General features: G+C 30.2%; 1 protein-coding gene across 1 annotated transcript; it reads right to left on the reverse strand.

Annotated features, from left to right (window-relative positions):
* Positions 1-11,050: 11,050 nt before the first annotated feature.
* LOC111631834 (general transcription factor II-I repeat domain-containing protein 2-like) lies at positions 11,051-16,458 on the reverse strand. Its single transcript, XM_023376151.1, has 2 exons — positions 16,209-16,458; positions 11,051-13,009 (listed from the first exon to the last, which is right to left on the reverse strand). Exon 2 carries the CDS (start codon positions 12,973-12,975, stop codon positions 12,013-12,015), a length of 963 nt encoding a protein of 320 aa, XP_023231919.1. The 5' UTR covers positions 12,976-13,009; positions 16,209-16,458; the 3' UTR covers positions 11,051-12,012.
* Between the last annotated feature and the right edge of the window lie 542 nt (positions 16,459-17,000).

Genomic DNA, 17,000 nt, shown 5'->3' on the forward strand with positions numbered 1-17,000 from the left:
AATAAAAAATTTAAATTAAAATTTATATTTAGAATTTTGAATGAACTTTAAAAAAGTGTTCAAAATATAATTTATTGTTTATACTGTATATTAAAAAATATATGTAAATAATATGAAAACTCGAATTTAAGATATAAAAAATGTAATTATTGATAAGTTTTTTATTAATAACATTAAAAAAATATATAAATGAAGATACTTAACTATATCAATGACTATAAAATAAGAGAACATCTTTAATTTGAATTAATTATAATTAATTTTTAATATATTTAATTTTGATTTTATATTTTTTTTAAATTAATTAAGATAATTCTTTTAAAGTGATTCTTTCATTTAAAATAATGAAAATCAATGCTGAATTCTAGGCATTCTGTAATAGAAAATGCATTATAATTTTATGTTTTTGGTCATTTTTTAATTATAAATTGATAAATATAGCTATAAATTTGATATTTCAGATTAAATCATTCAATAAAACATGTAACTTTAAACTGTGGGAGCCAATCTTGAAAAATTAGAAATTAATTATAATGAAATATGATCTAACAAAGAAAATAGGACTTTTACCTCAGTCAGATAGAAAATCTTCAAAATATTGTAATATGTTATAATAAAAATATTAAAGAATAAGCATTTATCAAGATCATTAAACTTATATTTTAGCAGTGGCAGTCTTAGTTTATGAGAGATCCTAGATATACTTGGGCTTAGCAATAATGAATGGTATTCAAAAGGACATGTTTTTATTTTAACTTTAAAAAATGATCTTACGCTATTGAAATATATCCATAATGTTTTCTTTTTAGAATAATTCGTCCTCATTCATAATTTTTCACCTAGAAGTCTATGATAAAACAAGTTGTAATGTATAAGTTACACATATGAAATTTTATTTTTGTTTTTATTGATATAATTTCAAGTTTTCAATAGATTTCTTGATGTTAAAAAGAAATAAAATACCAACGACAGTTTGTAATTTTTTCCTTTTAAATCTACAAATTTTTTGAATATAATTTTAATAAAAATTAATTTATATTCTAGTTTCATCATTCCAAAAAAATTGATTCATCGCTACACAATTAATTCGAATGACAAGTACTGTACGTAGAATTTCATCCAGAAGTTTCAATATTCATAATTAAACTGTAAAATATTTGAAATAAATCACAATTATAAACAATTATATTAAACATTTTTATGATAAATATCTACTCATTAAAATGTATTTTATTATAATAAAATATAAGATTTTATTAATACTTCGAAATTTCTGAGAAAATCTGAAGATCGAAGGATTCCAAAATGGTGACTTTAGATAATGGTTAATATTCCTATTACAAATTCCTTTTTATTAATTAAGACGCAACAATTTATCTTTAGAATTTATCGTAAATATAACTAATTAAATAATTTTACATAAAAATTTAAAATAAACACTTCATATTCTGGTAATCTGACATGAATATATGTGACAAGAGACACAATTAACTTGGTCGGACAGCAAAACTTTGACTACAAAAACAAATAAGTTGCAGTTTACATTCTGGTTATTTTGAGATACAAAACTAAATTTTTAAATTAGATTTTTATCAACGGAGACTCTAAACTATAAATATATTTTTCATTTGCTAAATTAAGAAGTAGAATTTGAAATGATAGCCCAACAGGAACATTTTATAAAAAAGAATTTTAAGTCTATTTTTATTCTTTGCTGGGGTTAAGAGTTAGATGCAGCATTTTTATTTACCACGTAAAGTGTGGATAAATGTATCTTTCAAGAACATTTTAAAAATGAGATATTTAAAAATATTTTGACACCATTGCAATTGCAAGTTTAAGATATGCCGATATTCGGGGAGTACAAAAATAGGTATATAGTTGTAAATCTGAGAAATACAGATGTTTGGTGTTCGTTATTATTGTTATTTTTTATCTTTTATTATTTCGTCGTATTTCTTCTTATTTGTAATTTAATTTATTCACAAAAATAAATGATTTTTCTTCTATATTTTTTCCTGCGTGTTTTTTCCATAATAACAATTGTATATCTACTTTTTCACCCCCTGTATATGTATACAGTAATAGTATATTTATACTCAGAAATGGAGAGCAGCGGGCTCTTTTGCACCGATCACAAACAGATGACTGAAATTATCTTTTATAAAGAAAACCTTGTGTTTAATCGATTTTCTTTGCATATTTTTAGTTTTCAAAAGAGATGGGATCCATTTTTTGATTGGTTAAACCCGTCATCTTAGTTTCTACGGTAGATATAAAGTGTCCCAAAATTAACGCAGGATTTAAATTTCGCGCCATTTTCTCCCGTTGGGTTGGCAGTGTCACATACAGTGACATCTTGTAGTAATCACATTGCAGTTGGTTAATATGGAGCAGCATATAATGATTATCAAAATTTATTACAAGTACGGAGAAAGTTTTGATGCGACTGTGCGCAAATTACGTGGCATTTTCGGTCGAAGAAACATGCCAAATGAAACGCTGTGAAAAGAGTGTGCAAAGAAAAACGATGCATGCCCAACGTGGACAATTTGGAGTGGTTGAGCGATTACACCAGTGGCGTGCCGTCTTTGGAAGCGGTGGAAGCGCCGCTTCTCTCGCATTTTCTAAAATATAAAAATAATCGCACCGTATGAACATATCTTATTACAAATTTCTATACTACATGTGAAAAAAATAATAATAAGATTGCTATTGTATATTCGAATATCAGTGGCAGAATGGAAGCGTTGTATTGTCGAAACCAGGTCAGCTTCCAAGCAGCCAGATTATACGCATGCTCTTTACAGAGCACCAACCTCACCCGGTTTAGCTAAGGCGCCTTAGGTTTAGCTGGTGGAAGCTACATACGTATAACGCTCCAATGATTATATCCAGGACCGGTTATGGGTTTTTAAATTAATTAAGATAATTCTTTTAAAGTGATTCTTTCATTTAAAATAATGAAAATCAATGCTGAATTCTAGGCATTCTGTAATAGAAAATGCATTATAATTTTATGTTTTTGGTCATTTTTTAATTATAAATTGATAAATATAGCTATAAATTTGATATTTCAGATTAAATCATTCAATAAAACATGTAACTTTAAACTGTGGGAGCCAATCTTGAAAAATTAGAAATTAATTATAATGAAATATGATCTAACAAAGAAAATAGGACTTTTACCTCAGTCAGATAGAAAATCTTCAAAATATTGTAATATGTTATAATAAAAATATTAAAGAATAAGCATTTATCAAGATCATTAAACTTATATTTTAGCAGTGGCAGTCTTAGTTTATGAGAGATCCTAGATATACTTGGGCTTAGCAATAATGAATGGTATTCAAAAGGACATGTTTTTATTTTAACTTTAAAAAATGATCTTACGCTATTGAAATATATCCATAATGTTTTCTTTTTAGAATAATTCGTCCTCATTCATAATTTTTCACCTAGAAGTCTATGATAAAACAAGTTGTAATGTATAAGTTACACATATGAAATTTTATTTTTGTTTTTATTGATATAATTTCAAGTTTTCAATAGATTTCTTGATGTTAAAAAGAAATAAAATACCAACGACAGTTTGTAATTTTTTCCTTTTAAATCTACAAATTTTTTGAATATAATTTTAATAAAAATTAATTTATATTCTAGTTTCATCATTCCAAAAAAATTGATTCATCGCTACACAATTAATTCGAATGACAAGTACTGTACGTAGAATTTCATCCAGAAGTTTCAATATTCATAATTAAACTGTAAAATATTTGAAATAAATCACAATTATAAACAATTATATTAAACATTTTTATGATAAATATCTACTCATTAAAATGTATTTTATTATAATAAAATATAAGATTTTATTAATACTTCGAAATTTCTTAGAAAATCTGAAGATCGAAGGATTCCAAAATGGTGACTTTAGATAATGGTTAATATTCCTATTACAAATTCCTTTTTATTAATTAAGACGCAACAATTTATCTTTAGAATTTATCGTAAATATAACTAATTAAATAATTTTACATAAAAATTTAAAATAAACACTTCATATTCTGGTAATCTGACATGAATATATGTGACAAGAGACACAATTAACTTGGTCGGACAGCAAAACTTTGACTACAAAAACAAATAAGTTGCAGTTTACATTCTGGTTATTTTGAGATACAAAACTAAATTTTTAAATTAGATTTTTATCAACGGAGACTCTAAACTATAAATATATTTTTCATTTGCTAAATTAAGAAGTAGAATTTGAAATGATAGCCCAACAGGAACATTTTATAAAAAAGAATTTTAAGTCTATTTTTATTCTTTGCTGGGGTTAAGAGTTAGATGCAGCATTTTTATTTACCACGTAAAGTGTGGATAAATGTATCTTTCAAGAACATTTTAAAAATGAGATATTTAAAAATATTTTGACACCATTGCAATTGCAAGTTTAAGATATGCCGATATTCGGGGAGTACAAAAATAGGTATATAGTTGTAAATCTGAGAAATACAGATGTTTGGTGTTCGTTATTATTGTTATTTTTTATCTTTTATTATTTCGTCGTATTTCTTCTTATTTGTAATTTAATTTATTCACAAAAATAAATGATTTTTCTTTTATATTTTTTCCTGCGTGTTTTTTCCATAATAACAATTGTATATCTACTTTTTCACCCCCTGTATATGTATACAGTAATAGTATATTTATACTCAGAAATGGAGAGCAGCGGGCTCTTTTGCACCGATCACAAACAGATGACTGAAATTATCTTTTATAAAGAAAACCTTGTGTTTAATCGATTTTCTTTGCATATTTTTAGTTTTCAAAAGAGATGGGATCCATTTTTTGATTGGTTAAACCCGTCATCTTAGTTTCTACGGTAGATATAAAGTGTCCCAAAATTAACGCAGGATTTAAATTTCGCGCCATTTTCTCCCGTTGGGTTGGCAGTGTCACATACAGTGACATCTTGTAGTAATCACATTGCAGTTGGTTAATATGGAGCAGCATATAATGATTATCAAAATTTATTACAAGTACGGAGAAAGTTTTGATGCGACTGTGCGCAAATTACGTGGCATTTTCGGTCGAAGAAACATGCCAAATGAAACGCTGTGAAAAGAGTGTGCAAAGAAAAACGATGCATGCCCAACGTGGACAATTTGGAGTGGTTGAGCGATTACACCAGTGGCGTGCCGTCTTTGGAAGCGGTGGAAGCGCCGCTTCTCTCGCATTTTCTAAAATATAAAAATAATCGCACCGTATGAACATATCTTATTACAAATTTCTATACTACATGTGAAAAAAATAATAATAAGATTGCTATTGTATATTCGAATATCAGTGGCAGAATGGAAGCGTTGTATTGTCGAAACCAGGTCAGCTTCCAAGCAGCCAGATTATACGCATGCGCTTTACAGAGCACCAACCTCACCTGGTTTAGCTAAGGCGCCTTAGGTTTAGCTGGTGGAAGCTACATACGTATAACGCTCCAATGATTATATCCAGGACCGGTTATGGGCTGTTAGCCGCCTGCCTGCTAGATATTTGGCCGCCTTCGTCTGATTATGTGAATCGCGAGTAGATTTATAACTTAACCCAACCGATAGAAGTTTATTGGTATGTTTTTATGATAGTTCTGTATAGTTGACAGGAGTTTAAAACTTTCCATTAAAATATTTGATATTTTTGTTCTGCTCTCCCATCTTATATTACTTACGGATTTCAATGTGAAACCAGTGATTTAGTATGTCCCATCTAAAAGGGAATGTAGAAAAAAACGTGAATGATATGCACAAGGTACAAAAAAAGCTCTAAAATTTATTTTCCTTAAATTTACGATTTATGTATCCGTTGTCATAAAAATTTGTCTTTCCATTTTTTCTCAAGATTACAAATATTCAAGTACAAATTAGTTGATTTCAACTTATTTCTACTTAACTAACATTTTCTTTTCTGTTCATATTTTTGTCCATCAAGAATTTAATTTACTAATTTTTCTCCTTTTTTACCGCATGGTTTTAATATTAAAATAATTTTATTTTTCCCGTTTCCTTTATAATTTAGTTCTTTTAATTTTAATTAATCGCGAAGATCAAGATTAATTTTTATTTGGATATATGGTTAAAAGAATGTTTTTCATCCCAACCCAGGGCCTCACAATTTTGTCAAAAGAATATGAGTTTGTCAGAAGAGTCGTAGGGGACATTTGTCAGATATTTTATTCCATATTTAATTGCAACGTTTATCCTTTAAAATGATGTAACAACTTTGCCAATTAATAAATAAATAATACATTATTTTTAAAATTTAAATATTTCGTTACTTTTGGGACACCCTATAGGATGATTATAAAATTTACACATAAAATCACAGATATTTTAAAACGGTGATAAACTTAGGCTGAAAAAATGATCACCATTTTAAAATATATGTAACTTTATATACATGGTAATTCATTTATAATGCAAATTGCAAATATGTCCTGAAATATACATTAAATTGAAAAGAATGTCTTATATGAAAATTTATTTTGGAGGGTTTTTTGAGCCACATAAAAATTAAAACACCCCTTCCCTGTGCGTGTGGCGGGAGTAACTAGATTTTCGAATATCCTCAATCTCTGTGTTTTTGGATTCTTTATTGAAAAATAACAGCAGTTTATTCCAAGCAATTTTTTGATTAATGTGAAATTAAAAAGTTATTAGCGTGTTTAGTACTTTTGAAAAATAAGACTTCACTGTAAAGAAGGGATGATAGAAATGAAAAAAGTTTAATGAAATAATATAAAAGAGATTAATATTTATCATTCGCTAGATCTGACATCTCCAGATTTTCATCTCTGGGGAATGTTAAAAGAAAAGTGCTATCACGAGGTACCCGTAATGTGTAAAAATATGCAACAATGTATTATTGATACTTGCGCTTCAATTGATTCACAAATTTTGAAGAGCACTGTACAGTTTCTGAAAACCTATTGAGAAATGCATTGAAGTAAATGTCACTGTTTGAACATTTGCCGAAATTAACACTCAAGATATTTTTATAAAAATTTGTATTTTTACATAAATTTTCAATATAAATTTTTTATTTTTGATTTTTCTTGTTCTTTCTTAAGTGGTAATAAATTATAAAATTATAAAAATCATTTTATAAGTACAGTATTATTTTTCAAAAATACTAACTTTTTAAAAACTTTTTAAAAAATAATAAAAAATATTAGAAGTTTTATTTGAAAATCAAAGTTACCCACAAAGAGAACGGGTGTTTTAATTTCTATTTGGTTCAAAATAATAAACTTTCACATAAGACACCTTTTCAATTTAATGTATATTGCAAAATACATTTGCAATTGATAAATGGACTATTCTATATATGCATATATGCTTATTTGTGTATGTACTGTACCTGCTGGACTTAGACATGTTGTGGCTTTGATATGTTATATGCTATAACATTATATTGATAACAGGCCCTTCCTATCCATCAAATAATGATACATGTTAAAATGTAAGGCCTTAAGCTATAGACTCATAATGCGAGGCCCTAAGCTGCAGTTTGTTTAGCTTATATGTATATCCTGCTCTATGTATATATGTTGAAAGGCTGTATATAACTATATACTGTACTTGCATGCAGTCAAATACAGAACAGTATTCACTTTCAACATTAACATTATTATAATATTAATATATAGAAATATAATTTATACTTTACACTGGCGCATGAATTTATATATATGCATGTATATAAATATATAAATTCAATAAAATGTTAGCTTGTATATACTGTAGGTCGAGAGAAACCTGAACAACGTAACTTCTTGAGGACTTTCAGTGTATTAAAAAATATTGCATTAAAAATTGTATTATATTTTATAAACAATAAAATTTGGTCAAAAAATACAAGAAAAGTAAAATAGCTCTGCTGATTTCTCTATGATAGAGCCTAGTTATGATCCTCTGTAAGGGATATTACAAGTGACTTGATTTTGAAAATGTTTATGTTATAAAAACTGCAATCCAGAAAATTGATGGTTATTTAAATAAACTTCATTTTTGGGGATTAAAATAGAAAAATGTTTAATTTTATCTTACCTCCTACGTTATAAAACTTCTGTAGGAGATTGCGTGTTTGAGGTAAGACCACAGCGAGTCACAGTGACATTTATAAACACTCGGAAATAATTTTTAATATATCTAAGCCCCTCAGCAGAGCCGAATTTCGATTTGTTAAAGCCCTAAGCTATTATGTAGGAGGTTCTTCCCGTTTCAACAAATTTTAATAAAAGCGTGAGGCCTCAGACACTAATTTTTTTAGCTTACATAGAAATTCTACAAATTTAAAAAAATGTGGGTCCTAAGCAAAAATATTTTTCAGGCCCTAATATTATAAAACTAGGCAGTGTAGTCGTAAATTAAAAAGTACCAGGGTGCCAAGAGTTACTTATTATTCCTTCACCTTTCTTATTATTAAAATTTTACACTTGCATGTAAATTTCTCAGTTTTTATTACTTTCCCTGCTTATAACAGAGGGAAAATATAGCTATAGGTTAAAAAAAAAGACTCCCAAAATTTTTACGTTTTTGGACTTCGGACACTTTGAAACATCAAAAAATGCAAAAAAATTCGGAAGTAATTTCTGTATGTATGGATGTCAGTGTGTGCGTGGGGTCGTGAGCAGTATGATTTTGTTCACCCTGTTTGAAGCTTAATAACTCCTGTACTTTTTATCGAAAATTTCTGAAATTTTGCAAGAAAGTTAGTTTATTAGGAGGATTGATGCTATTAAATTTTGGTGGTTAAAAGTGGAAGGGGAGATAATGAGGGTCGTGTTTATCTCCAGTAAGTCGGACTTAATGACGATCTTACCAGTTATTAGCATTTACAACTTTTTTAAAAACTCATCCCTATCCTCAAAACTAAACTTTTTGCCATTTTATAATAGTTAAAAATATAAAAAGTTTTCTTAGTAAAATATGATAACAGATGGCGCCACCAAAATTTTAAATGTTTCCGGGGAAACTTGAGCAACTTGTTGCTGGTTTATTTGTTTTTTTATTTTTATTTGTATGATGTACGGAACGAAACAATCATTATATAAAAATTAAAGTGTAATGTCTTAAAAGTAATATCGATAAGTTACTCAGTTTCCATAACTCTTTTTCCCTCCCCTTAATTTGCGTACTCACTAATCACAAGCGAGAATCCTCTGCTACACGGTGACTAAATAGCCACGTCTTTACATAAGGAACGGAGATGAAAGATTGAGAAGGTGGTCCATGTACTGTACCTTGATGAAAAGCAGATATGCAATTTTCCGTATCAGCAAATTGGAACGAATGCTATTAAGTTAATTGCGCAAAGTCTGCTTTCACACTCATGCACACTGGTTGTAATAGTTTTTAACACATTTATCAATTCGACGAGAGTTTGTGAAACTCGTGTAACCGCCTTCGTCGAAGTGATATCGAAAACCATTTGTTATTTGTTATTAGATTTCTATTTTCGAGACGGAATCGCAGGTACAGTACATTTGGGGCGGAGTAAATCGACATCCCAAGTTTGAATCTTCTATTGAATTTCGTATGAGCAAGGCGTAGCTTTGTGGCGCAGTATCTGCAAAACGGCTTAAATGCACCAAAAAAAGACCTTCATTTTGAAAGTGGTATAAGTCCATTTATTCATACATTGAGATATTTAAGGGTTTGCGTTTGAATCAACGAAAAAATATTGGCAAACGCTAATAAAGCGGGCAATGTTTTTAAAACTATAGTTTTTTTTTTTAGTTACAAATGGAGTTATAACTCTTTCAATAATAACAAATTATGAAAAATATAAACATTAACAATTTTAAATTTATATTTTAATTGAAGTTGGCTTTTCTGATATATATATTTTTAATGTAAACAATAATAACTAAAATGAGAACATTCAAGTAAACAAATAATCAACTTTATTAATATTAAGAAATATTTTCAGTGATATTATATAAGAAATTTTAAATAAACCACTATGAAAAGTAAATTACTTCGTTAAAATATCAATAACTAATAATAACAAAGTATTCATATTTCAATCTTATTTCTTCTTTACACTTAATATTAGCTATTTTCCGTTATAAAGACTTTAAGGAAAGTTATTTCAATTATTGATTATTACGAATGGACTTACTCCACTTTCAAAACAAAAATAAATAAATATTCTTGCGATAACATTTTACAGTTAAACTTCTTTTGATTAATTTATGAGGATATTATCATCATTGACTTTGTTATTATAAATATAAAAATAAGACATCTATTCTTCACTAAAACTATCATTAACTCATTTTTCCAAAAGTGGACTTATACCACTTATAAAAAAAACTCCTATACGTAATCAGCGCAAAAATCTGTGCAAGAAGTAATTTGCTCAGTATTTTTAGCCGAGGTACTGTACTGTACATACTCTAAAGTCCAATTTAGATGTTCTCAAAGTACAAGGGTTTTCTTCGTACTTACAATTACACCTCTGATAAAAATACGATATCATACAATAGTTTTCAGCTGCATTTTAAATTACAGAATATACTAAGAAGTAATTAATTACTATGCCCGCGCATTGTTTTAGACTTTTCTCTTAAATTAAAACAAAATTGCAATTTGGGACGCGCAGGCTCTTTAAATTGATGTTATAGGCAAATAATGTCTTCTTTTCCTGTGCATGAGATAAACATTGCCTTTCAAAGTAACTCATTTTATTAGACTGAGGTACTTTGGTTTGGGACTCCGATGAGGTAGTTTAACCCGAAAAGTTTTTCTGATTTTTTACTCTTTTCACCCTGTAGATAATAGGAGGGTCTTTTTATCAAGCCCACTATGGGTTCGGGTAGACCAGGGGTGGGCTTTTTGTTCATGAAAGCCACATTACAATTCAGAGGCCGCATTGAAATTTTTTTTTGTCATTTTATCCCTAGGCTTAGGCCGCTGAGTAATTTGAAAGTTATGTAATAAAAGAAAGACGGGTGAATAAAAATTGAAAATAACTACATTTTAAGTTATTTTACTTCAATAGGAACTTTTTATACAAGTAATAAGAAAATGAACAACAATCTTTTAAAAAAAGAGAATCATATAAACGCAGAGAATATAAAATTTTGAAATATTTCCTTTCAGCAAGTATTTACTCTTTATTCAAATTAATGACTTCTTTGAGTTTGCTTCTTTTGAGAAAGCATTTTGATATCAGGTTCAAACATAGTGGTTCTTAGTTTCAGTTGGTCTTCTAAATGTTCATTTTTCAACTGTGTTCTTAGTGAATTCTTGATTTGCGTCAAGTACGAGAATGTGGATTCGCAACCGTATGTTTTAGAAAAGCAGGACATCATTCAGCGTGCATGTTCTATCGCCTTTTTCCAAATTTCAATGGGATCGTCCCTGTTGTTAAACTGAGATTTCAGGATATTATCTTCAGACATTTCTATAAGCTCCATTTGTAATCTTCTGGAGCCTTTGATACATCAACTAAGTGAGGCTGAAAAGCAAGTTTAAGAGTGCTGTTATGCTTTACAAAATCACTGAATCTTTTATTGTATTCTTCTACTAATGAGTCTAAAACTGACTCGTATTCTCCAAAAGATCCAGAAATATCCTCATTTTCACTCATTACCTTCGTAAAGTGGGGAAAGTGTTCCTCTGAAAGTTTGGATTTAGCCAAAAGAAACTTGAAAAACAACAACTTTTTTCTAAATGCCTGAATGTTTTGCCACATATCATAAATAGATTTATTTCTGCCTTGCAACGAAATATTTAACTCATTTTGTTTTGACATCACATCACATAAAAATGCAACATCTCTGTAAAAGTTTAAATCTGATAAATGACAACATTTGCTATTTCCTTTGAAAAAGTCAATTATTTTGCTTCGTGAAGATAAAATTTTGACCAATACTTTCCCTTGTGACAGCCTGAATGATAAGGCAAATCTATACTAAGTACTTCATCATCCATCATCAGCATGCTTCTAAATTGACGATGCTTTGTGGCATTTGCTCGAATATAGTTCACAATACTTAGGGCCTATAACCTTCTGCAAAGTGTCATTTAGAATGGTAGATTTTGCACAGAGATTTTGCTGATGTAAAATGCAATGAGAAGCAATCAGTGCACTTGGAACTTTGATTTCTCTTTTAAGATATGCAATAAATCCTTCATTCTTAGCCATCATAGCTGGAGCACCATCTGTGCACACACTTACCAAATTATTAATATTTAATTCTACTTTGTGACATTGCTCTTTGAAGTTGTTAAAAATATCTATCCCCAGTGTCTTTCCTCTAAGGGTGCCTAAAGCAAGCAATTCTTCATATAATTGAAAATCATCAGTTATAACATAAATAAAATACAATACCTGTGCTGAATTAATGGAATCTGTCGATTCATCCAAAGCTATTGAGTAATATACATTTTCTTTTTGGATTATATTTTTCAGCTGTTCTGTTACATCACGAGCCAATTCATGCTGTCTATCTGTATTAGTCCTTCTTGAAAGATGCACCTCCTCATATTTGTTAACTTTATCTGAATCTATACATCTTACCACTTTTAAAATACATTCATTTATGAGTTCTGCATCGCTGAATGGTTTACCATTTTTTCCAAGTAAATATGCAACTTTATAGCTGGCTTCTGTCGCATCATTCCCTTGATGTAACATAGAATGAAAAAATTGTCTTTGCTTCTGTTTTCCATTTTTCAGTTTCTGCAGTGCTATCATTCTATCCTCACCCACTAATTTGGCATATTTATTGTCTTTATGAAGAGCATAATGCTGTTGTGCATTGAATTTCTTAATCGTTACAATTGTGGTATCACAAAGAAAACAAGACATTTTGCCTCCACTATTTACTAAAAAATATTGTAATTCCCATGCTTCATTGAAGATCCTATTTTCTTCTTTCAAAGTTCGTTTCAATTCCATAAACATACTTATGGGTTGAAAATGTTTTCTTCTGAAATACCTATAAAAAATAAAAGGATGATAAGAAATTAGTAAGGCCGGCCGCACACTGACCCAGAAAAAAAACGATCAGAAAAAAATACTAGATCTCAGACAAGACAGGATAACGCTGCATCCAAAACCATATTCTTGGTCTTGAATTCGGCAATTGTCACTACCATTCGAAAATAAATATAATTTAGATTCGTAATATATTTTTCTGTAATTAGTAGACTACTATTATTTATCATTATCCAATTAATATAGAAATAATGTCAAATATCGACGGTTTTCAATCAAAACAATTACAATTGCTAAAGTCATGACCAAGATTCCAAGAACATGGTTTCGGATGCTGATTAATCGTGTCTTATCTAAAACAGTTTTATTTGGAGCAGTATGCGGTAGTTCTAACAGAGAATTCGACCACTGTTACTAAGTCTCAGTGATAAAAAGGAAGTCTGCAAAACAACGTATGCACTCATGAATGTACGCTTTTAAATGAGGCTATAACTAACTCAGACTTACAGTCTCACAAGTCACTTCGTCACGTCTTAGAGCCGCCGCAAACTATACAACGTTTGCTCACGGTAAAGTGCCAAATCATGGGAGATTAGTGACTAGTGTTGCCACCAGGCCGGTTTTTAAACTCATGGTCCGGATTAATTGGAAGTGATGTTGATTCCATGTTCAGAAGGAAATATTGCCTATATATCCACGTTGCTTTAAGTTTAGATTGATTAGGTTTATAGAAAAATGCTTCCGGGAGTGACATCTCTGAACACAGTTATTTTTCCTCTCGTCTATATATGCGTGTGTGTATTGTAAATTTATGTATAATAACTATAGCAAAAAAATAAAGGTCATAAAAAATATATATCAACATTTACATCACAGGTCGCAGAAGGCCACACTTGTTGGCCCAAAAGGCTGCAGGTTACCCATCCCTGGGCTAGACCCACAATAAGGCGGTCGGGTAGTAAGGAACGGAGCCCGACATATCGGGACAGACTACTCCCGAAAAATTCCTGGGATTTTCCGACCAGTCCTGATTCGTCTACCAAGCAGTAGGCCTATACCTTAATCATCCGGCCTTAGCTCTGCGGATTCAACTCAAAAAGTTTATGCCCAGCCTCTAACATTCCTGGGCTGTTCCATTGTGTGCCTGGACGAAGCTAGAACTATTGAACACTGGTGGTTGGTCGAAGATTTGTCCCTAACCAAAGAGCCTGTTACGTGGCGTTTTTCGGGGTTTATTCGCCTAAATAGGGGCCAGATTTCCACAGAATGTTCTCCCGGGAGTTATCCCCCTGGAGAGATAGCCCATGCGTCGTGTTGCCGAATACAAATAAAAAACTAACAAAATTTCGAATTTCTGCAACATCTTGGCGGTTTTTTTAAGGTTGAAACGTAAAAGGAAAATGAACTTAACATATTTTGATAATACACTTGTATACTCGCGAATATGAAAAAACAGGCGGAAACACTATAACATGAGAGCCAGGGGCGAATCCTGACCAAAATTTTTGGGCATGCTGAAAGTTATAATAAGGATAATAGGTCTATCTCTAGCACTAAACAATAGACAAAAACGTTATTTGGTGTAAATAAAAAAGTATGGACTATTATAACGCCCATTATATCTTCACATGAAATATATTATAACGAAAAAGTATTAAAAATTTATGATAATAATTCAATTTTTGTGGACCCTTGACACTGGGGGTCCAGGGCTGACACTGGAGGCAGGACATTAGTTCCTATGTAGATCCGCCCCTGTACACGATACATGTATGAGTACCACAAGCTTTCGATACAATCTGGCTGTATTAAATGCTTCGAATATTTGCTGCGAAAAACCACACGAGCAAGCGATCGCGTTCTCGCAAGCATCGCACTGACTTAAAACGGCTAGCCGCTAGCTGCCAGTGTAAAAGGAAACACAAATGATAAAAGAGCTTACACGCTAGAATAAATTATTATTGGCATATTTGTTCTCATATAAAAAATATATTGACAGTCAAAACTTTTTCTTAAGCATGTGGCGCATGCTAAGCAAGTCCAGAGAATTCGCTCCTGGTGACAGCAATCTATTCTTTATAATGGTTAACTGAATTTTGGTTTTCCCTGTATACCGTTACGCCTGCAAATTCGACCTGATGTTTACTTTTAGACGTTCAAGGATAAATATTTGATTAGAGGTGAATGTATCAATTTAATAATGGTTAGTTGTCATTGTTAACATTGCACAATAGTCTGGCAATGATATCGGATTTTGCAATATAATACCAGTCATTGAAACTACGCAGAACTGGATGACTAAAGGCTATCGACTTTCTAGTAAACAATGGAAGTTCTAAATTTTCAGAATTATATTAAAGAAATATCGATTGAAAATGTGTAGAATTGTGAAATTTACAATATTTTTATACCTTAAAATTGATATTTAGATCAATTTTAAAATTGATGTTAAAGTTGATATTGAAAGCTTAATAATGACGATCATCATTTTGAGAAATTATCTAATTTTTTGGTTAAAATATCTCTAAAATCCTTATTTATCCTATATTTTCTGGCTTTTTACTTTCCCATAAATAGATAAAATTATATGTCGCGCGGTTTGTTATGAAATTTTGTTATAAAAACCCTTTTATATTTTTAATTATTATCAAATGGCAAAAACTTTAATTTTGACGTTAATGATGAGTTTAATTAAAAAAAATTATAAATGTTAATAACGAATAACATCTTCATTAAGTCCGACCTTTTCGAGATATGAGATGTGACCACCCTCTGTCCCTCTACCCCTTGACCTTTCACCACCAAAATTTAACAGCATCAATGCTCCCCATACACAAGTTACTGTGCCAAATTTCCTTCTTTAATCTTCATCCCAAACTGAGATATTAAACGAAATACACACTAACACCAACATCAGAGCCCCCTCAACATTTATGTCGTCCCGGACAAAAAGACAAATTTCCGCCCCTTAAATTTATTTAGAGAGTAACATGTAATACAGTATAAAATTAACAATCAAGTAGTACAAAACAGTAAAAATTAAAATATATCTGTACCTAGTTACAAATTGTTAACTAGATGCATTTTTAATGATATTACAAAAATGTATTATTGTACAACTAAACAAAAAACTTATATTCTATAAAAATTAAACAAAAGTACATCAACTATATTAAAATCAAAAGAAACTTTTTTCTCACTTTTTGTTCTGCAAACTTTTTTTATTAACTCTTTTAAGTTTACTTGATCGGCAGTTTCATGCGCAATCGACAAAAAGGTCAAACTATTAAGATGATTTTGCGTGGTATCGGAACGTAAAAAGTTTTTAATTAAGTTTTATTTAGAGAAACTCCTTTCCCCCACTAGCTACAGTTATTGGTATGATCGGCAGTATTCTTAAGGTGACACTAAATTTTGGGACAAAATTTAACATTGTTGCTTATGCTTGCCTTTTTTGCCCAAAAGCGCTCTTTTATGTTTGTTTTCTTCAGAATTAAGGAATGCAAATACAGTAAAACATGTCTATGGCGACCACCCACCGTTCCTTCAAAAAGTGGTCTTTTAGACAGGTGGTCGTCCAATACATGTGGTGCTGTAATACCGTATTTCCGTACGTATTTTGCGCACTTTTTAGCCATTTCTACTAAGCAAAACTCGAGGTGAGCAAAAATAAGCGAATTTTTTCAACGATAGGGCTATATTGGTATTGTATTTTATTCTTATCGGATAACCCAATTTACGGGAGTCGTCATGTTATTATAAGACAGATTTAACACCAATATTTTAAAGATTAATACAATACTCGCATTTTCTCGATTAAAATGCACACTTTCTTTTTTCCGACTTAATTAATTCGACTCGGTTCTTTCGTTCGCTCCTCAGTTACGTGTATTACGTCATCGATATACAAGCGCGTCCTATCTCTCCATCACTTTGCTTTTGGTTTTCGTTAGTTTAATCTTATTTTAACTTTAAAAATACTGTATTTTTTA

This window comes from Centruroides sculpturatus, unplaced genomic scaffold, assembly GCF_000671375.1.
Source record: "Centruroides sculpturatus isolate CEXI.00-Female unplaced genomic scaffold, Cexi_2.0 scaffold180, whole genome shotgun sequence".
NCBI classification, from domain to species: Eukaryota; Metazoa; Arthropoda; class Arachnida; order Scorpiones; family Buthidae; genus Centruroides; species Centruroides sculpturatus.

What these genes read in the sequence shown, in the direction of transcription:
- LOC111631834 (XM_023376151.1), bottom strand. Translation starts at nt 12,975, where the DNA reads ATGTTTATGGAATTGAAACGAACTTTGAAAGAAGAAAATAGGATCTTC.